Raw genomic sequence first — 22,451 nt, 5'->3', positions numbered from 1 at the left:
AAGGCATGTAAGGGGAGGAGTAAAAAATGGTGAAGAATCGAGCATGCAGCAGCAAGAGATGTGAAGTTATTGCAGACCACAGCTTGACCAGGTGTGATTAACACTAGTGATAAATTTACTAAGTGAACCATCTTAATAACAAAATTATTATATAGAAATAATGAAAACATGTTTTCTACCCAATCCAATGTTGCCGAGGACACAACTGGTAAACTAAGCTTATTTCCAAAACAAGCAAAAAACCAATACAGAGGAATTCAGTTAATTGCACTTCCCCCTTCTGGACGGGAGCAGCAGAATCAAACCATAACCAACCAGAACATCATCCACCATTAAGTGAAACACTGCTACTTCCTCTACAGATGATGAGAAATAACTGAAAACAAAGAAAAGAGGGAGATGGGCAAAGGACTCCAGCATCAGAAGTGCTCTTCTGAACAAAGCAGTTACCTGCTTTGTTTGGAAAAGCAGAAATGGAGCAAAATTGGCAGGATGAGATATTTAGCTCAGTTCCTGGGAACAAGTTTTCCAGTACAAGGTTACCAGTATGAAGGGACAGGCTGAGCAGCAAGGGTGCAATCCATCACCACAAGAGCTGGACGTGGCTGATCCAACCCCAGCCCGCCAAGGCTCCACAAACAGAGCCTGCACCAAACTGATTTCTGTCCTCCACTATGTTCTCAGAGAACTAGAACCACATGTTACCAACTGTGCCCTGTCACTACCTGCACAACCTCACTAATTATTTTCCACTAATTATTAACAAGCAACATATTTTAGGCTCACAAGTAACATTCTCAAAACTATCTTCTGACGCGTGGTTTAAGCCACATCCTTGTTTTTCCAAGATGATTCTGCAAAAAGGAATTCTGAAGTTCCATCTTCCCACATTCAAAAGACAAAACCCTCTGAGAAAAAACAACAACAAAAAAGGTGCAGCAAACCCTGAATGAGGCCAGAGGAAAAGTCGGACATGCAACTGACAGCACTACTTGTTTGGATTTGGCATGGTGGCAGAGAAAGCTCCAAGCAAGAAAAAGATATGAGAAGAAACTAAGTGCTGCAGTAGACAAACACTGAAGACAAGATTGTGTTAATTTTGCAATACTCGTTTCCAAAACCTCCAAAAGCTGGTATTTCCTACAACTGCCTACCAGCCCACTCAGTTGTGCAGCTCCCCAGGGCCCCAGCAAATGCAGCAAGATGCTGCAAGAGACACACAAAAAGCTGAAGCCCGGTGAATCCTACACACATGCCTCACTTGATTCTCGCAGCTGAGCACCACTGCGTGCACATCTGCAAAGCGACCTACAGCTCGATGCAGAGAATTCATTGGGGGGTTGGGGGGGCTTGCTTCAGCCTTTCACGATGGCTACTTTCAGCCTTCTGGATTTTACACCACTGAAACCCACCACCAATCTAGCAATGACTTGCCTAAATAGGAAAATAACCCCCAAGTTCAGTGGGAAGCCTTCTGTTGCATATTTTAAAATGCTCCCAGCCCTTCAAATGCAGCATGAATCCTAACATGAATATTGAAGCTACAGTGGAGAAATGCTTAAGTGAAAACAGATCTCCTCTTTCCCAGTAGTTTTATTAGCTGTAGATTTTGCAAGTCTGCTAGACCGTCTTTGAAGCAAAAGGAAGGGAAGGGAACAATAAAACACAACATGAGATTTTAAGCAGATTTTTTTCCACCTAGTCAGCAGCCTGGGCTTCCTGAATTGCACACAGAACTGTGGCTCCGTCCTGGCTCTCTGAGACATAAAATTTTGCAAAAAGAAAATATACGTAAAATGGTAAAGCAGAATATGAAACAAGCACTTGTTGCGGAGCTATCAGACTCTGCGGGCTGTCCAGCTTCCCCTCGCTCAGCCCATCAGCGGACGCCCTGCTGGAGGCCACGGGGGCAGCTCGTGGGCCAGGAACACCAAGTGAGATTCCCAGTCACCGCTCAGAGGTTTTGCACCTCGCCACAGGAGGCCCAGCCAGCTGTAAGTCTGTTATCGCAGTGTTAGCAAGCATAGGCAGAGCTGGGACCAGCTGTGCCTTGTCACACCTTCCACTCTAAGGAGGCCAGACAACTTTCCCTAATAACACACGCAAAGATCATCTTCTCATTTCCCCAGTCATTTTATAACCTTCCCATAAGGGGCCGTGCCCACGACTATCAGCCCCAGCTTAAGAACAGAGGTTTAGGGGCAAATGAGAAGCCACAGCCTCTGCTTCGGGGTAAAAGCAAGAGATTTTTCTTTGCTTCGCTCAGTTTCAGGAAAAATATACATAGCAGTGGAACTGATTGCACGGACAGGATACATGCTGCAAGAGGGAGATTCAACCATCAATACGGAGACTGCTGTATCTACAGTGCTTGCTGAATTCACCCAGTAATTCATGCTTGCTTCTCTCCTCCAGCAAATTCTCTTCAATTCTAACATATCATATTAGGTTTAACTTCAGAGAAGGCGTCTGGATCGCGTCCAAACCAAACCTCTTCTAATGAAGAACTGGCTTCCAAAGGTCACGAGTCCGCACTCTGGGACTGAGCTGAAGCTGAGCTTTTCATCCAAGAATTTCAAAAACAAGGACCAACTTTTAGCCTGAATAGCTTGGAAGGAACTGTAAAATGAGATCTGCAAAAGCTAATGATGACAATAAACAACTGGTCTCCAGAATTCACATTTTTCCCTGGGATTTTTGAATAGCCTTGGTATTTTTATTTTTGTTTTAAGAGTCTGTAATGAAGATGTAGATATAAAACTTGTAATAAAAGTGCAAGCACCACAACATGGGGATGAAAGCTGCCGTACAAATGGAAGAAAGCACGTTTGTGCCATTTTTGTAGCACTGCAGTGGTACTTTTTGAAACTCCCCGTGGAAGCCAGCAGAGCACAACCTCACAGGCACCTAACCCAGTACAAAACAACAAACCACGCCATTTACGCAAGGCAAGACGTGCAAGCCCAGGCTCGTAATTTACAGAAAGCCTCATCCCAGCCAACTTCAACAGAAATCAGAGGACCGCATTTAGCCTGGAACGTCATTATCCCGAACACATGACTCACATTAGATACACAGGTTTTCAAATGCGCATTATTACAAAATTCTTACTGGATGTGCAGAGAAGGAAAAGGATAGAGATAGCAGAGTTCAACAAGCAGTTTCCCAGCAGGGCGGGTGTTCTGGTTTGTTCTTGGGGTTCTGGTGGTGGGCATCTTGAGTACTGAAGAGCTTCACTGTAACGCCATGAAACTCATCCGTGGTCTTTTGAGAAAGGGCTGGGATGTGCTTCTTTCACAGAAGCATAGAAAGTAAGTTAGAGTCATGTTTACTCTTCCCTTTCCTCTTTTCGTCGAATACAACTTGAATTACCTTCTGTGAGGCAGCACGGCAGATGTTTAACAGAGAGCGTAGTGACCCAGAATGAATCCCTGGTAAGGATTCCTATTTGACACATGCTCACAGGTAACACACAGGATTTCCACCATCCTGTTTTACTACCTTTTGTTAAGCTATATAATTCAGAACAAAACAGCTGTGCCTGATGCCAGAGTACTTGTACCTTATAGGTATTTCACACAAGTATTTCTTATTTTCTTCCTTAAAAGGCCAATTTCCACAGCGCCAATTTAAGTCATGACCCGAAGTTTTCTTAGTTAGGAACAGTTCATTAGCCTACCCTGCAGCTTCATGACTGTGATTGCTGAACAGTAACTGAACCTTATCCATACCGGACATACCAGCCACATGACAATTCCTTTCACCGCCACTGAGCTGAAATCACACTGCAGCAGGATGAGCCTAAAACAAGTGTAAACTGAGCCTCAATTTGCTTTCACATGCAAACAGCATACATCATTGTGGATGACTCGCATTTCCTCCACTTAGCTTACCTGTAGAGTACATACAACTCAACTGAAAAAGAAAGTATGCATGTCATTGAATCCGCAGAGGTGAGTTTGCAGAGCAGCTATTCCTCCTCTGCCCTACATCCCACCTCCTGCTTAACCTGCTTCTCCTGTAGCTCCCCAGTTCCAGTCTCTGGGCTTCATTTGCTGGAAGGCATTCGCTACCAACCTGCTTACCCATAATATACTGACCACAATAACTTTTCCTTATTCCCAAATGCAACTTCTAACTAAGAGTTTTAAAAATCTGAACATTTAGAGTACCCGCAAGCTTAACTCGCCAGCCGAAGACATGCAGCCATGACACGGAAGGTGTATAAGTGGGGTCCAGACGAGTCTTCTGGGGAGCACATCAATTAACAGTCTTGCGAGATAAATACTCAGAAGACTTGGGAGGCAGAGGCCAATCTAGAAACACAGAATCCTACACTGTCTGCTGCTACCTCTTAGAAGCAGACACCACTATGTGAAGAAAAAACAGAGCTAATCATGCAGGATTCCAGTTGAAAAAAACAGAGGAAAAAGAGAGGGGGATAAACACAAGTTGAGGCCCTGGAATTCACATGGTTCCCAACTGCAAACGTGTTGAACAAAGACAGCCTTGAGAATATTCCCCAACCACCCCCAGTCCCTCACCCCTGTATCCAGCATTCCAACACTCCAGCACAATCAACTTTTTTGGTATCCTCCCATTTTCCCCCCGTGTGCTATTTAATCCACAGCCAGCTCTGCATTACTACTCTCCCAACCGCCTCTTGTGCTCCTGTGCACCAGGACACAGAGAATCTTTACTCCTTGCTCCCTCTTGCATTCATTTCCAACGTTCCCATAAGCAACACTGTACATAAAAAGGATACACATTTGCTCAAGGAACACAGAAACCAATTCCCTTATAACTATGAAGATGCATGAAACAAGGGGGAAAAGGCACCTGAGCCAACGAATGGGGGAGACTGTCAGTAGTCTATCTCAGAGCCACATGCCTGCATATCGTGCCAGCTGAAGGCAGGCCCAACACGAAAACTGAACTGTTTATGCTTTGCAGCTCTCAGAAGATACCATCAGTTCTGTGGGTGAGAAGGCAAAGAAAGCTGGGAGTAAGGGAGAAGGCACAAGGCTCTCATGCTCTCGAGCAGCGATCCAGGCTTGCAAGATGCCAAAGGCAGAAGGTTGTTGGCTCTGACAGGGGGTGCTGTCTGGGGGTGCCAAGCAGCCATTGCCAACTTGCAGATCATCAGCACCATCAGCTCACTCGGTACAGAAGAGCTGCTTGGGTTTAACACCAAAGCTGACAAACTACATGACAAAAACAAGAACAAATAACAGCAGCAGAGATACAGAACTCTCTCTTCCATCACTTGACAAGATGAAAACACATTTTTGGAGTCTGATCTGAGCGTTCAGAATTGGCTGACGTGCACCTGAGCTGAAATAGCAGCCATCTTCTCTCCCCCCCAGCTTGTGGCCAAGCACCTGGTCACTGACAAACACCCAAACTTGGTCTACGACAACCACCTCAGCCCTCAAGCAGCACAGAGGACAAACATACAACACAGCAAGTTTGTGAGCAAGACACTTGGAAGACGCTGCCTCTGGAGGGTTTGGGAGGCTGCATCCAAGACGTTCCAACTGCAGATTATAATGCAGTGTGGATGGTTAGTAGCTCGCTACAAACTACCTCATTACAGCACAGCTGTAATTAAAGCTCTGTCATTCTTTCCACTATAAACTCGGCTTTTCATGAGTTTATAATTTGGGTTGTAAAAATCTGTTCCGAGTGAAAGCTTGGCGTACCAGAGCCTACGCATGGGAACATTTTCTTTTTCCAAGACAGTCAGCTCCTTAAGGTTTTATGAATAACAAAAAAGCTTGCCAGCTGAACCCAAAATAAGCTAGGGAAGAACTAAGCCACGTGTCACTTAAATTCCTTTGTAGTTTGAAGAGGGAAGTTATATCTGGCAAAGCTCTGCCTGTGCAGAGTCCGATGACTTTTCACAACTGAGAAAACAAAGAGCTGAAGGCAGAGGCTTACCTACTGTTAACACGTAACCTCGAGTGGGACTCAGGCAAACTGAAAATATCCCCAGACGTACCAGTGAGCAGGCAGATGCCCGCCCCTCCACTAAGCCCAACCACTGACCTTGCTCCCATGACTCCAGGCTCTCCTCGCCCCTCCAAGCTGAGCAGACCCTTTGTTCCCCACTGGGCAGCTTCCCAGGTACCTGCTGCTTTCTCTACCTCGCTTCTCTCAGTGCTGCCCCGTGGCGGTCACGCTGTGTCAGCCCCAGAAGCCTAACATAACCCGTAAGGGGAAGAAGTGCAGTTGCTGTCGTGTTCCCCAGACACCTCACGCACGGTGCTTCTCACCGCTGCCCACCAGCTGCAGGCAGACAGCTTGGTACCACCATGTGCTGCCCAAGACAGCCACCACCCCTATCCCAGCGCTGACAATTGTTAGCGCAGCTCTCAGCCAGGCTGGCTCTATGTCAGAAGAGCAGATCCACACGCACTCGGTAGTACCTGCAACTTAGCAATATCCATCTACCCACTACTTGCCTGAGAAGTACACACAAGAGTAATGCACAGAGAAATAACTTACATGCTGTGGTTTTGCTTCTTAGACAGATGAAGCTAGCAGTAGACTCTCTTTAGGAAAGGTCTCAAGGCACTCATCTATTGCAAACAAGACGTGTGGTAAGAAATAGCAAAATGTATGGAACAAAGAAAGGAAGTGGAAAAGCAGCCTGAAGAGACTTCACATCTCAGGGGGTTTGTGACCCTGCCCTCAAGGAGAAAAGGAGTCCTTTCAGTCAGACTTCTCAAGCCACCTCCAACCCAACAGCAACCAAGTCCTCTGTGAAAAACCATTCCCCTTTCATCTTACTCAAATACCTCTTTGCACTGACTCTCGTTAAAAATTGACATTCACAGTCCAATTTTGGCCTGAAACTTTTAAGAAGTTAACTGAAAAATAAATGGCGAACCTGCAGTAAAAGTGCAGAGTACACAATCCTGACTCCAATGCAAGAGTGAAACATACCTCCTTCCTCTACTGAAAGTAGTAACTCAGAAGACAAGGACACTGAGACCCAGCTATGTGCTGAGAGTATCGAGACTTTTTCTACCAAGTGATGACTGAATTCAGAAGGATGGGCAGTGAGTCATGAGCTACGGCTTCGATCTGCCCTCACTCAGCTCCTCCAAGTGTAAAGCGCCGGCTCCCGGTTTGCTTTGGCTGCACTGTCACCCATTCTCTACACTAAGCGAGCAGTTTCACACAGCTGAACCATCTCAGTTCGCAAGGCCCAGGCACGTTACCTTTTCTGTCGTCTCCCAACCTGTTTGACTGAGAACGATAAACCCTTGCTCATCAACGGGCTTGGCCGAGCTTTTGGTTTTGCTGTTGTGCAACACAACCCCGCACGAAGCTGAACTCCTCAGCAAGGAAGCTCTTGATCTTTCCCAATGGAGGGAGTGGCTGCTGACACTCCGCAAGGTGCCTATCTCCAAAGGTTCGAGTTGACTCATGCACTTGATACGGTCCCCTTCAGTTTCACACTCTTCAACCAAACATAAAGCAATGTCCCCACTACCCCATCAGACATCTCAGTAGGTAATTACAGGTGGTCAACTTCTATTCTGAACAAACAATGGTTATCTCCACTGTACTATTTCCATCTACATTCATTTTTTCACTTGATAATGTTACCCTCACTGGAAGATGTTAATGCCGTAGCACAGAAACCCTTCGCTTGTCTTTTCTGCGCAGCTGGTACATAATCACAGCAGCTTGTTGAACTGCTGATGCTGTTTCAGTAAGGCTCCTTCTTTCTGGAGCTCAAGGCTCACGTGCTCAGGAGAACATGCTTCCCATGCTGCCTGCAATACAGCCTCCTCCTGAGATAGCACACAGGGCACAAACAGTGCTTTACAACCCCGATGAAAGGCTTTATCAGCTCTCCTCAACAGGGGTGTTCACACCTCAGTGCAGGAAAACAAGGCAGAGGTTGTTATTTCTGGCAGTTGTCACTTCTGTCACACAACAGCCAGGCCACCATGATTGTTCAGTTGTAACCATTTTCTACACACTGGAATACATCACCCAGCTAGATCTGCACGTACAGCTCTTCCAGCATATACCTTAGATGAACAAGCAACACCTTCTTGTCCATCATGAACAGGATCTGACTTGGCACTCAGTTTCAACCCAGCTGTCCTAAATTTACAACCCCTGAAAATCACATTGCATGTTCAAAAGAAACGAAACACGCTGTTCCCCATTACAGGGCTCCACATAAAGACGTTTCCATAAGTGTGCACACAATAAGTCCCAAGGTTTTTCTCCCCCAACACGTTCTCTAAATTAACCCAGGGAACTTATTGACAATTCTCCTCACTGAGGTAAAGATCTTAAGCCCAAAAGAAACTACATATTTATGGGGCTTAAGTGGATCATCCAGAATTATACAGAGCAAAAACTGAGAGATCTGTAGATGACACACTTCTTTTCCTTCAGGGTATAAATCCATCCTTAAGAGCTCAAGATGAAGGTTTTCCTTGAAGGAAAATTACCTGACAATTGGCTGTTACCTATATATTTCCTAATTTCACTTGATGAACTTGACACTGGCTGACTTAAAAAGAGCATCTAAATTCACTGGCTAAATCATCTGGACAAGCGCTTTCATCTTGGTTGGCAACAGATGTTTTAATGCTTTGATTTTACCTAAAAACAGAGGACAAAAGTAAGAGCTCAGCAGTTTCTAGAGTTGCTATTAGAGAACTCAAATTTATCATAAAGACAATCTCTGTTTAATGACTGGAATAATTCAGAATATCTAAAAGCTTCACTAACCTTCTACATTCATGGCTTCCCGCAGGAGCTGCAACTTCTTTTGTCTCTCTCTTATCCTGTCAAAGGCACTCGATATCGCTGCGGAAGTTGATGTCTCTGGCACATGGCGCGTTTGGTCCAGTTTTTGAGGTCCGAAGACATCCAGTGCTATGCTGCCATCAGAGTACCTTGCTTCCTTGTTTCTGGTGGTGGTAGAAGTCCGCACGGTAAATGTCTCGCACTGATGACCATGCCTGTGAGGGTCTCCAGCATGGTCCCTCTCAGCAGCCTTGTCAGTTGTGCAGAGCAAGTCTGTGGAGGAAGCCCATACCTTCCACCTGGGAGCGGCATCTGTATGAAGGTGACCTTTTTTTTCAAACTCATTGGTTTTACATCTGTGAGGACAGAAATCATCTTCCTGTCCTGAGTTGTAATCTGAGGAAATGCCCTGGAAAAATTCTTCCTCGCCTTGTGTTCCTCTAATGGACAGAAATCCCATAGACTTGCTAAGCCCTTTGTTAAGCATGGTCTGTTGAGAGAAATGAGTCTTGTGTCCGTCATCTGCATCAACCACCAAGGTTTTTCCTGGAATAAGGAGACATTTCATACATGTAATTTGTACTTAGTACACAAGAATGCGACAGAAGTTACTTACTTGGGAGTGTACACCAAGCACACATTTGGCATCGATTTGGTCATGCAAAAGACTCAGGCAGCTGCTACCTCAGTCAAAGACAAAACTTCAACTACCTCATAGCTCAGAAACATTATATTTGTCCTATTTCTGAAGAGCTCAAGAAAAACTATAGCCTAGTATAATTAAACAATAATATTAAAAATGACTACTAGGTACGTGTGCAAATTTGTTTTCTCACTCACTGTATTTTTAACCTAGTCTGGACTACCACCAGAAGCACTGTTTAACCATCAACCCAATATCAGCAATTCATTTCACCCCTCACACACAAAGGCACAACCTGCAGTTTCTCATCACCTCTCAACAAGTCCAGGTTTGTTCCACACATTTACAGATGCCTTAATGTACTATTGGTAGCAAGGGAAGAATGACTGTGCAGATAGGAATTTAAAAAATCTTCGATCTTCCTGTAATGACTGTTTTTGATGATGAGTCTCTCAAGATGCAGAATATTCTAGAACAAAAAACTGATAAAGCGGTCAAGGTGATGGCACAAGCCCGTACACTTCACGTTTTGTTAATAAATGGATCAGTCAATATTGGTGAACGCTGCCTCTCCTCCCTCTCTCTTATCATGAAATAACTTTCACAATAAAAAAAAAACTGTCAGAGGTGTAATATTCTTGGTGAAATACACACTCTCAAAAGAATACCGTATAATGGTCATGGAAAAGCTGTGATGCTTATGTTGGTCTCAGGCCTAAGATTTTCTAAATGTACTTGCCCAGTTTTACAAAACTAATTACAAACATTACTAAGCACAATGAAACTTCTTAATATTCACAGATGAACCCCCAGTTTACTGTTCGTATTCTTAAGACTTCCTGAGATCAGAATAAAACAGTAAGCATCTTAATATTAAAGTCACAGAAAAACGACCAGTATTGAAGACTGACCAACTGCTATTTCCTATTAGGTAACACTAAAACTTTTCAATACTTCTGCAATAATGAAGTGATAAAAATCCGAAGTCTATTTTAGATACCACACATACAGAAGTCTACTCATAACTACAACTGATCAAATACATTACAAAAATCATCATCAAGTCCAATCTTTTCAACCTGCAGCATACACACTGCATTCATATGGCAATCTCAACCTCACCCTGGTACCACCACTGAGAACAGCCGACTGCAATGTGTTCTGTGCGGGACTGTCTAAGCAATGCCTGCTCACCCAGCTGGTGACAGTGTGATGTATGTGCCTTTCTTAGAGCGAGCCCCTTCCTTAACGTGATATTGCCACACACAACCTCGACCAAGAAGCTGTCTTGAAGCCCTCCTCACACAGGAAAACAGCCGTGGGCTCAGAGGAAATACGTGTGCTCTATCTTCTGTTCTATGAGATGGTTCCAGTGCTAGCGGTCCCTCCTCCCTTGAAAATCAACTGAGATCAATTGCCACTTGTTCAGTGGTATTCAGCTGAACTTCTATTATTCTTTTGCATCAAATTTCAGAGAATGCCGTAAGGTTGCTGATACTTGCACTTAGAAATGCTTTAAAAGCTTGTGGCTTTGTACCTTTGTACTCTGACGTTCTACTTGAAGGGGGACTATTTCTTTTCAGTTTCTATTTCTGTGATAAAGCTAAAACCAGATGCTTAAAAAAAGCAAAACAAAAGCCAAACAAAACCAGAATGCTCCCCCCGGCATCTTACCCCTCCCCCCAAATATTTGATGGTGACATGTTAGGATTCTGATTGCCCAAACATGTCTCCATTACAAGGTTCCCACATGTTCCAGACATTCAAAAGAATAAAACTAAAGTGTTTGGCAATGAGAACAAATTTCTCTTCTGAAACAATTGGACACATCACTTCATATTTTTATAAATATGGCTTCAACCCTAAACTCGATTTAGAATATTTATCTTTGTGGTCAGGTAAATCTCATGTCATGTCATTCTCTTATGCTTCTCTCAGACTGCATGTCCCTCACAAGGCTAGTGAATTACACACAATATTCAAGGACACAGCAAAGCCTTTTGAAAAATAATTTTTCACTGTCAAGTTCCTACTGTCTATCAAGCACAGTGTGATGACAGCCCTTCTGCAAACACATACTTCACATTCACGCACATCTACATCAAGATCAGGCATCCTAAACAGGATTGTAACTCAGGCATTAGAGACAGGGATAAAAAGCAAAACACTTCATTATTTAAGAGTCTTACCAAAACAGAAAATCAAAAGGAGCTCCAAGAAGCCTCTGCGATAATGACAGTTCCAAGGTATACTTGGGCAAAAAAAAATAAAAAACAAGACAATCTCCCTAATAAAATTTTTTCACTTTTTTTTTTAAATGGAAAAAAACAAACAGACAAACAAACAAACAAAAAAACCAACTCCGATACAAGAAGTATTTGCAAACACAAGACCTTAGTGAAAAAAGTATGGCAAGCAAAGCAGGAAAAGAGAGACAGCTGTCACTCCAATAAACTACCAGTGCTGTAAATTCAGGACTGCCTGGTACGTTATTGGTCACAACTCAGAACAACATCCCCGGCTCAGAAGGTCCTTTACTGCCCTGCGTGTAGAAGCATTACCTTGTTTCAGAGCACCCACAAACACAAAGGAATCCACTGTTTGCCGCTGATAAACTGCTGTTGGGCAGCAAGGCTCCTTGCCTCAGCATGCAAGAGGTGCTTTCTGTTCCCCACGTTACCCACCCACCTGGCATTTCCTCATGAGGAAAAGTGAACGCCGGGAACACTGTCTCATCAGCAGTGACCGGGAAAGTACTCATTGCTGCAGCTTGGCCTCTCACTCAGCTAATTGTGTAACAACGAGGAGATGAGCTGTCCCGTCAGGAAGCAGTGCAGGAGACACGCTGCTTCCCCACTGCTGACTGACTGTGCCCGCAGGTCTTTCTGTAGCTCATTTCCACAGCGACCCACATGGCCTTCGTGTTTGCTCTTGAGACTCTAAAATTCTCTTGGACACCCTTTTTCTTTCCTTCATTACCTTCCCCATTCCCACCTCTGCTTTTCACCAGTCTTGGTGCTTCTTCACACCTCTGCAAGACAAAAATCCCTCTCAACCTAATTCCAACAAGCTCTCCCCAAACTGGATCACAGTGTCAACGTGAGGCGTTGAAGAATCATCCTCAGAGAGAGGCAAAGAGAAGACCAGGAGTGCAAAGCCTGCTGAAGTTGGGCATGCGGAGAAGGAGAGTGAAAAGAGCAGCAATGCTGGACAGTGCAAGATCCGTACTTCACACCAGCCATACGCCCATGCTGCTCTTGGCACCAGAGAGCAGAGGTCCACACGACGATCAAGGTACAAAACTTCTCAGCACGGAAGCAACTTGGCTGCAGAAAGCAGCGAACAAATTGGATCATCATTACTTGGGCCAACCAGCCATCACTCCAGGCCAACTCTTCCTTTTGTAATAATTCTGTCCCCACCCCCCTCAATTCTGTAAGCACTGTTATAGAATTCCAAAGTCACAAAACCAACCATTAAGGAATTCTGTCTGTTCTTCCTGGACTTGCACAACACGCTACTTCAGTACTATTTACATCAGGAGGTCTTAAATGACTGCAGTAAACCTCTTTCAGGACAAGGCCGACCATTCCCTAATGGTACACTGCCGGCACAGGGAAGCCTGGAATCATCTGTGCATCCTTAATACAACAGTCTTCAAAGCACTTGTGCAGAATTTTTCTGACACCCCCAAACATTTACTTTCAGATGAATGGCATACACAAGTCCAAACTCATTGAGCCAACATGCAGTGTACCCATCACATTTATTTTTTCAGCTTTTATGATGAAATGTGGCAAAAAGAACAGGACTGCCAGCGAAATATGAAGAATAAAGATCCAACTAAGGATCAAAAAGAACCTGGCTACATAATTCAACTTCTACATCTTGAAATTATAATGGAAGGTCATAACATGAATCGTGCCATCCTTTTGAAAATGGCTTCTCTTTCTAATGGAAACTCTGGAGACCTATCCAAAGTTTCTTGGCTCCACTAATGACATAAACTATCTCCTCACCCGGCACCACACAGAGCTACTCTACGCTTCAGTTACCCAGCAATGTGACAGGACAGAGAAGCGCTTCCCCACATCTTGGTAACGGTGACAGGACAAGCCACAAGCAGTTAAGATACCGCAGCATGTGAGCAATGACAAGGAGCAGACTTTCCCCTTCCCCCAGAACTTTTCTGCTGAAACCAACTCTCAGAACAGTATCTGGGCTCTCAATTTCACATCTCGCCCCTGGGTGTTTATCTTCTACTTGATTTTACATTAGTGCAATTATTCATAATTACTGTAAATAATTCAAATGCAATTATAGTAATTGCATGATTCCAAAGTATAATATATGGCGAAGGAATACGTACCATGAAAATAGCAATTAATCACCAAGAGTTCACAAAAAAGAATCCCTTCTGGTGCTAAAACCCAAATCTACGTTTCCACACGAGCACAAAAGGCCGAAGTTACGTTTACTACATGACCATGGGCCTGCTTCCTTTTTCCTTTGGAGTCTTCAGCTATGAATGCAACTACACCCTTTTTGACAAGTGTTATTTACGAACCATCTGTCTTTCTCACTGCCAGTAATCTTGTCCATTTTCATCTGAGCTAGAGAGCTGTCATCTGGTCCTCCCTAAATTCAGTCTGTCTGCAATTATTTGTGTAACACCTTCATCGTACAGGCAATTGATCAAGCATTATGCAAACACAGACTGGGTCTATTTATACTGAATAAACTCAGTTCGACTTTGTTGAAATGCTTTCTGATCACCCCTTTCTTTTGTCTGTAAAGAACAGAAAACCTTTTCCAGCTGCATTTCAGCAACGCTTACAGGTACGCCCATATGTGCATGCACATGTGCTGGGCTTGGGGGGAGAAAGAGAGGTCGCCCACGCGTGTCGAAAAGAGCAGACCATCACTGCTAGACAGGAAGCTCAGAAAAGAGGAACTGATTATGCCTAAGTTTAAAAAAACATCTCCCACACAATCAGTGTGCAGAAAAGCTAAAGAGAAAAATCCTTATCCTGAGACAATGCAGTTTCTTTCTCAGATGTGAGTGGGAAGCTGATGGAGGAGTTGGATTTGCAATCCCTTTGGGGCTGGCTGTGAGCCAAACAGAAGACCACAGAGCCAGCTGTGGCCTGTGGGTTGCCTGCTAGAAACAGCACCTCCTCCTTTCTCTTACTTTTTTTTAATTGTTGAGAAATTCCAAGTTTGAGATTGAAGCGCTCCTAAAATAATGTGTTCTTTGTCAAGGACGAAATGAGCTGGACTGAAGGACTGTTCAAAGTGCTGTGCGTAACAGCAAAGCTGTAAATCCTTTAGAACAATTTGTGCTCGGCTTTGGACGGGCATGGCTCCTCTATCAAACAACCTAAACAGCTCCAGAAACTCCAGTCTTGTTCAGAACAGTGGTAGAGAGACACTTGCCAAGTTGCACCTCCTAAGTGCAGCATTTCACCTCTCCTGTTCCTCAGCATCTCTGCAGGACAGAGAACTGCACGTTGCAGTTTTTTCTACTAAGGCTTATGGTTTGATTTCCTTTCAGTACATTTCTGAGTCAATTAGGCAAAGGTCCACCCTGCTTTTCCCTTCCCAGATTTGGGCATAGCGCAGAAGAAACTCAGGCATACAGCTCGTTTTCTGCACAGAGACAGCATTTTACATTTCCTGTTTGCTTTACTCCTGGGTCTTTGCGTTCCCTCTCATTTTGTCCCAGAGTTCCGAGTTTGCCCTCAGCACCACCAGCAGCACTGCCAGGCTGGAAGCTCAGTAAAGCAGCAGCAATTATACCGAAGATCACAAGATCTCTACCACCACCGACCACCAGAACTGCAGGATGCACGAATGTATTGGAAGAAAACAGACACCATTTCTAGAGTGCAAAACAACGACTAAAAAAAATAAAAATCTTCATCTGGCTTCTATTTTGTTTTGTTCAACTCTTGAAATTTTTCTCCCACCTACTCAGTTCTGTTTTTCTAATAGCAGGAAGATGGGCAGGGTGTGTGTGTGTGAAGATTGCCAGATAAGAGATTCTCAAATCAATGGAATAAAGTTCTGTGTTTTTTTGGTGTTTTTTTTTTTTTTTGGTAAGTGAAAGCTTTGTGCTTGGATTTAGCAAGAAAATGAAATCTGTTTCAGTTCACATGTGTAGGTGATCACTATAAACTCTTTCTTTATAGACTAAAAGCTACATTTTCATCAAGATTAGGTACTAAAACATAATCCGCAATTAATTTCCCTGGATCGAAATCAAAATGGCTTATTTTCTCTTTCCTGTGAGTTTTTGCTGGGCAGCCATATAAGCAATAAATATTCTGGAGAGAGCTAACTGAACATTAGTATTCCTGTTAAAATTAAAAGGATTTCGTGGAGCCTGAGGATCTTTTATTTGGTTTACAAAACCTACCATTTTTGCTGCACTTAACAGAGTGTATAGTCTAATTAAACAGGCACTTCATCAACACTTAGAATTTTTTTCCCTCTTTCCACTTTCCTATTACGCAGAGACAAAGTGAACGTGGATGATACTTTAAAGTCATCACAAGCAGAATAAGGTGGCATACATGCTTTTGACAGAGATGAAGGTTGGAAATTTGATGGCTCAAACTGCAGCACTAAAACACACAAGGTTCATTTGGGACAGACTCCACGATGTAGGAGTCAAGGTCACACTGAAGAGCATTCTGATAGGAAAGCAAAGCCAAGGAACATGGTAGCTAAATTTCTTGAAAAGACAAGTATGTTTTCAAAGGTCTGCTCTTGGTGCAGACAGATCCTGATCACAAGGTGGAACTTAATAAGTAAACACACAAGGAGACACAGCAATACTTCTCTGGTGCAAGATTTCATTTATTTGAGAGCTGGGAAGCAGACTCCCAGGCCTGGTTAAGTTACGGAGATTTCAACCAAGTTTTAAATAGGCTACATTTTTTTGAGGGATGAACGCTATAGTTTTTAGCAAAAACAGTAGTGGGGTGAATTAATTCTTGCTTTATGTTCGGAAGAGTTTGAAAATTATTTGCTGTTTTGTCACCCCAAAAGAATCTTATCAAACAACTTCCACAAATAATTCTTGAAAACTCTTAAGGTTGACAGTGTTTTGAACAGGAAACCTTAATAACTCATATGTTCAGATGACTCACACCAGGTTTTACTGTTTCTATTTCTGCTGGCTAAGTCAGTTCCTAAATATTGTGCTCTGAGTATGACTTGACTAAAAGCAAACATTCTGTAATATTAATTTAGAATGAATTACTTCTGCAGTCTGCCCCGACATAAAGCTCATTCACCAAAATAACCACAGAAAGTGAGTCATGAAAGAGACAGAAAATAAATTTAATTGGGGAGAATATTAGCATGAAGCTATTTAATAATTTAATAATTGTACTTAAGATGTAAAGACAGAAATAAATAACTGAAAACATCCAACCTTGGCATACAGGAGAACAAAATACCTGATTTCAACACGTGAAGTAGAAAAACATTTCAAAACATTTATCCTAAGCCAATAAAAAGCCCCAGCAACTGTAATTTTGGATGACCGAGATTTGCAAAACTGATCTTAAAGTTCATGTTTAAGTCTTTCAAAGACTGAAACTAGGAGCACATCTCTCTTCAGCTGAACCATCTCTATATTCATTAACTCAGCATGACTGATCATCAATCTGAAGTTAGACGCAGCAATATTTTGATACTCCTGCATTCATTGTAAATCAATAAATAGAACAAAGAATTAGATAGCCCTGAATCAAATGAGAGCTATCACTCATTAATATCAGACACCCTTTTCACTGGGATCACCCTAACTTTCAAATATATGATTCAATAAGTATGCCACGTGGAACTGAAAATAGCTAGAGCTCATTTGGTTATGAGGATGTCTTGTTCTGTATGTTTCTGATGGTCTATATTCCCTGAGGGCTCGGCAAAGTGAGATGAAGGCATATATTGAAGATGGAAACATACAGAATTAAGATGATGCTAGTAAAAAAAAAAAAAAAGGACCAGGGAATGGGACTGAAGTCAGACGTTGAAATGGAAATGTCTGTGGGGGCGACTAAGATGGTTTTAAGCCCTTTAGGGAAAAAGATATAAGTAAACAGAGTTCCACAGGTAATTAATGTGATATAGGGAAACTGAAACAAGTTGGAATGGAATCAGAATAGGCAGAACCTAAAACAAAACAAAACAACAAAAAAAAAAACAACCCACAATGTCCTGGTCTGTAGCAGCTGACTCATCTGGACACCTCAGTCTGAGAAAACCATTTGTTCAGGCAGTCCTCTCCGAGCTGGTAATTTCACAAGCTCACACACTGCAGGGAACCTGTTCTGCCTGGCACTGTGGCAATCTCAGGCAGAGCCAGAAGGCAAGTGAGCACCCAGCAGCCAGACTTCCAGCTCCACAGCCCTTCAGTGACCCAGACGCTGCATACTAACTGAATGTTGCATTAATTAAAATAAAAAGCAATGCCTCTCAAACATCTCAGAAGCACCGTCATACATACTAAGTGATTCAAAGAAAGCAAGGATAAGAGGAAAGAGTATTCTGGCCATGACATTTTATGAAGTCAGAGGATACAGTAGGAAAACACCAATTAGATCATCTAGTCTATACTCTGTAAGCAAAAGACACAGTCCTCATAAAACGTTTCAGGCATTAAAGAGAGGTTATTTGACTGGATACTGAGCCAAAAAGCCATGGAGATACTGGCTGGAGCTATTGCACCAATCTACAAAATTTAGTAAAACCTAAAAAAAAAACAACTTTGTTGTTAAGATACAGTTAAGACTTTGGGAACAAACATGACTTCTGGAGATTAAGAAAAAATCATCTGCTAAACAGCTTAACCAGAAAGCTGTAAGAAAAATAAACAGAAAAGTAAAAAACCTCAAAGCACACACAGACTTCAACAAGAGCATTTTCTAAGAAAAATAAAAGCAGAAGAGCAAAAGACTGTTCAGCTGTATTAGCAAGAGAACAAAGTAAAGAAAAAATTAGGGTTGCTAGTACAGTGAGAACAGAGTTTAAAAACAACCTTGCTATGCCTCCAAAACGAAACAAATATTCATTCTGACCATTCTCAAAACAGGCAATTTATGATAATCATGGGATCAAAAGCAGAATAGATGATGGAAATGAGAGTATGGAAATGACCAAGCTTGAGGTAGTAGCCAAATGCTAATGTGCTCAAATCAAGTTCTGCTGTGCTACATAGCAAATTATTAATTAAACTGAAGATGATGTGAATCCACTTGAAAAGCAAAAGAAAAGTGCCCGGTGAGGAATATGGTATGTACTTGCAGAAGAACAAAGGTGTGTAAAGAAACCATGAATATGACGAAACTAGAAATTGGGAAAGAAGAGGGTTCAAGAAGAAACTAACAATTTAACAAATCAAAACAATAAGGTTCTGGCACAACCTTTGCAGAACTGATGGGAGCCAGGGAAAGAATTATTTTTAAGACAAGAGCTTAAGAAGGAAGGCATGCTACTGTTTACAAATCCAGTCAGCTGGATTGATCCAGTCCCAAACCCTGAATTCCTAGAGGTCTTCCTATTGCTGCAGAAAGACTCTGGAGGAGATGAGAACTGTTACTGTTTTTGGAGGACACCAAACTAAAAGACAGAGGGAGCAGCTCAAGCACATCAGCAACACGCTTTCATTCCATGTTTACCAGTGGTAACTAGGCAGAGAGCTAATATAAGGTAGCTGAAAAGTCTGTGCTGCTAGCATTTACAAAGCTGAGTATCTGTGGAAGATATCACATACTGCTAACCAAGGTACTCCATTTACTGATGAGCATTTTAAAGCAGTAAAGGTCTCGGATAATTATCGCATCGCACTGCCTGCCTCACAATGACATTGACTGGCCCAACTAGAACATCACAAAACACTCCACAACTCTTCCAGAAAAAAAGATGAGATTGGTCATTTGGAAGAACACCTACTCTTGTCTGAAAAGCCTAGCACAGAGCTCATGCTGCCACAGACCTTGAACAGAAACATCTAATAAAGTCTTGGCCAGCAATTGGCTGTTGTCCCACATCACTTAATCCCTTTTACTTCACGCTGGCAACAATGGCAGTGTGTCCCCAAAAAGGGCCGTTTCCCTCCCTCCCCCTTTTCCTCTTTCCTAACCTCCCTAATGCAGCTTTACAACCTTACCTTGTTTCCACGTCCACCTCACACTGCCAAAGCACAGCAGAACTGTGACAAACACACACCACCTCTGCTAAGGGAAAAAGAGGGGGTACCAAGAAGCTTTGTGTGCAGGGAGAAGAGCCCTGAGCTGCCTGAGAAGGCAAGCAAGCGGCTGTATGCAAGGAGCGTTACAGTGAGGTAAAGCAGGGCCCACAGAAATGAAGGAACTAAGAGAAGCCGCTTCCTTTTCCTCCAGTTGCCTGAAACTTCTCCTCCCCTGAAATAAAACTTCTGGCCACCTTGTTCCTAGCATCAGGAACAGAACCAGAAAAAGACGTGTATTTTCTAGAAACAATTTTTCTCTTGTTGACATTGTCTGTGCTTTGTTAGACATGGAACTACCAACAGGGCTCTGTTACCGTGAGCAAGGGCTCCAATACTCAGCTTCTTTGGCTGCAAAATCTACCCCGCAAATGTGGTCTCCCACAGGGCTGTTATTGCCATGACCCTCCCTGCAAGGAAGCACTTACCTGTGGGAAGTCCTTTCCCCCTCAGCCTCTCCCGAATAGCCTGGCTCCTGTCTGGCTGCAATTTTTTATCTCCATTGCAAGCAAGTTGATCCATCTGCAAAACAGGCAATGACGCCTAGTTACGTACTGAAAGAACTCATAGTAACATTAAACTAGCGCCCATTAAATAACGCACAACACAAGGTAGCATTGAACATTAAAGTTCAAGTTCGGAGTACAGGCTCAAATGTTTCAAAAGAAAAAATGGTTTCACCAGCGAGACCATCCCCTGTAGTACTGACATCTGAATACTCAGGGCAGGATTTTTAGCACACAACTGGTTGACTTTTTTCTAGTAAGTATGAATTAAGTTCACAACTGTGAAACTTAAATACATCCATCCCTGCAAACTCCAGAGACAGCACCACTTGAAAACCTTATGCGTTCCATCGTTGCAACATGACTGGAACTTGTGATTAGCCCGATGTGTCCTCTACAGGATCGAGAGAACTGTCTCGTACCTGAGAGGTTTTGGTTGATAACTCAAGCAACTTATTTTGTATGTAATACCTTATGCACTTGTGAGAAGTTACATTTATCCCCACAGGCACGTTCTTTTTGTATTCCAAAATTCACTGTTCTTATTACTAATTTTTAGCTTTTTTTTTTTAAACACCACTTCTCCAAAGAAGTGATTTTTACATACACAATCAATCATTCATTAAAAAAAAAAAAAAAGCTTATTTCCTGTAACAAAGACTTCTCATTGAGGTGTTTTGATATGGTGGCAATCAGCCAACCTAGACAGTGGCTTAGCTGGGAGGTGGGATGGAGACATCAAAGAGCTTTATCCATCACAGTTACTGTGCAACTCAACATGAAACAGGTTCAATCAGTCCTATGCTGTATTGCCCCTTACAAAGGATATTAACATCAAATGAAAAGATGCAAGAGGATCTCTCACTGTGCTTCACATATCACCCAAGGACCTATTGCAGAGCTCAGGCTCCTCCAACCTTTGAAAAGCCCAGGCAGGATCAGAGGCACACTAAAGTTTACTCTGGTTCTGAAAAAACAGCTTTACGTGCGTTTCTTATTAAACTGAAATTCAAGGACACATACAGAGTTAAAATGTTAAAACCAGCATGGAGGGCTAACTAAGGCGCAGAAAAACCCAGAAGCAGAGCTATGTTGCTGTTGTTCTGTCAACACATGGCTCTACTCAACTGTAAAGCCTCGACTTAGATTAAGACATACTTCTGCCAGAGGAAAATTAGAATATTAGCAAAGCTTCAACGCTGGATAACGTCTAGCAGTCCTGCTCCTTGGTCCTTGCCTTCCGTACTTGGCACAGTACGGGAACCCAGCAGCTAGATTCAGCACGTGCATTTAGGACCACCACTGCTGTCCTTGGCTGGCCAGGCCAGTCAGTTTGTCACACAAACTGTGGAGACCCTTTGCAAGCCTGGTGACAAAGACAAGATGAGCAGAAAAGCAGAAAATTTGCTAAGCAAAAAGGGCCATTAAGAATCTGAAAATGAATGACTCAATTCTCCACACTGGCTGTTTCTATAGCTCATGGCCTGATTTAAGATTTAGATCTTCACTTTAGTAGCTTCAGTGATTAAGGCCTTGAAGGCTTTCATTTCACTGAATCACAAGCCAGATCCATTTGGCAGCTGCACAAGAGTTTGGACATTGCAGGGAGGAGCACTGGACTGACAGACTTAACAGCGAGGAGCAAACCGGATTGACAGACATAACCTCACACATGAGACAAATCTGTAACTCCGACTCAGTGCTGCTTCTAGAGCCCTGTCACAGACAGCTTCTGCTGAACATTGGACAAACACAGGGACCTGTAACATCATGCAAGAACTTCCAAACCAGATTTATAAAGAGCCTAAGTAACTATTAAATAATAAAACAAATTGTTAAATGACAGTACTATCAACTCAAATACTTTTCTTGTAATTACAGTGCTACGTCTCTAGACACCAGTTTTTTACATTTGTGTAACCTCTACGAGATAGAGTTTCAACAGTATAGAACAGGATAAAACTCAAGATCACCACTGCATATCACTCTAGCAAAAACATACTCCTTGGCATTTGTTAGAATTATGAACAGAACACAAGGAAAAGGAAGCACTGACAAAAGAACAATCTTAACAATATTGACAATTTATGGCCTTCCTTGGAATTCAGAGCCTGAAGTCATTTGACTAATCTGTGGCTACGTTGTGATGGTTTAGGTGAAGGCAGAGGACGCCTGTCAGGAATAGTAACTCTGCAGGATGATTTCATGTAGCATGCTTCACTTCTTACAAGAGTTCAAGGCATTTCTCATCATTAGACAATAA

The 22,451-nt window shown here is 42.8% G+C and overlaps 1 protein-coding gene across 7 annotated transcripts in view; it reads right to left on the bottom strand.

The window, feature by feature from the left end:
- PTPN13 (protein tyrosine phosphatase non-receptor type 13) overlaps positions 1 to 22,451 on the bottom strand; it is a 114,634-nt gene that overhangs the window by 52,507 nt on the left and 39,676 nt on the right. For 6 of the 7 annotated variants that reach the window (XM_080591676.1, XM_080591678.1, XM_080591675.1 and 3 more), the window contains 2 exons: positions 20,111 to 20,204; positions 8,764 to 9,327 (listed from right to left, as the gene is read on the bottom strand). In XM_080591676.1, the coding sequence (XP_080447802.1) occupies positions 8,764 to 9,327; positions 20,111 to 20,204 (658 nt within the window). The remainder of the gene's footprint in view (positions 1 to 8,763; positions 9,328 to 20,110; positions 20,205 to 22,451) is intronic. The other variant, XM_080591679.1, reaches the window with a different exon arrangement.

Source organism: Anser brachyrhynchus (genome assembly GCF_964034855.1).
Source record: "Anser brachyrhynchus genome assembly, chromosome: 4".
NCBI classification, from domain to species: domain Eukaryota; kingdom Metazoa; phylum Chordata; class Aves; order Anseriformes; family Anatidae; genus Anser; species Anser brachyrhynchus.
Note: the sequence above shows the minus strand (reverse complement) of the source record. Positions and strands in the feature narration are given on the sequence as shown.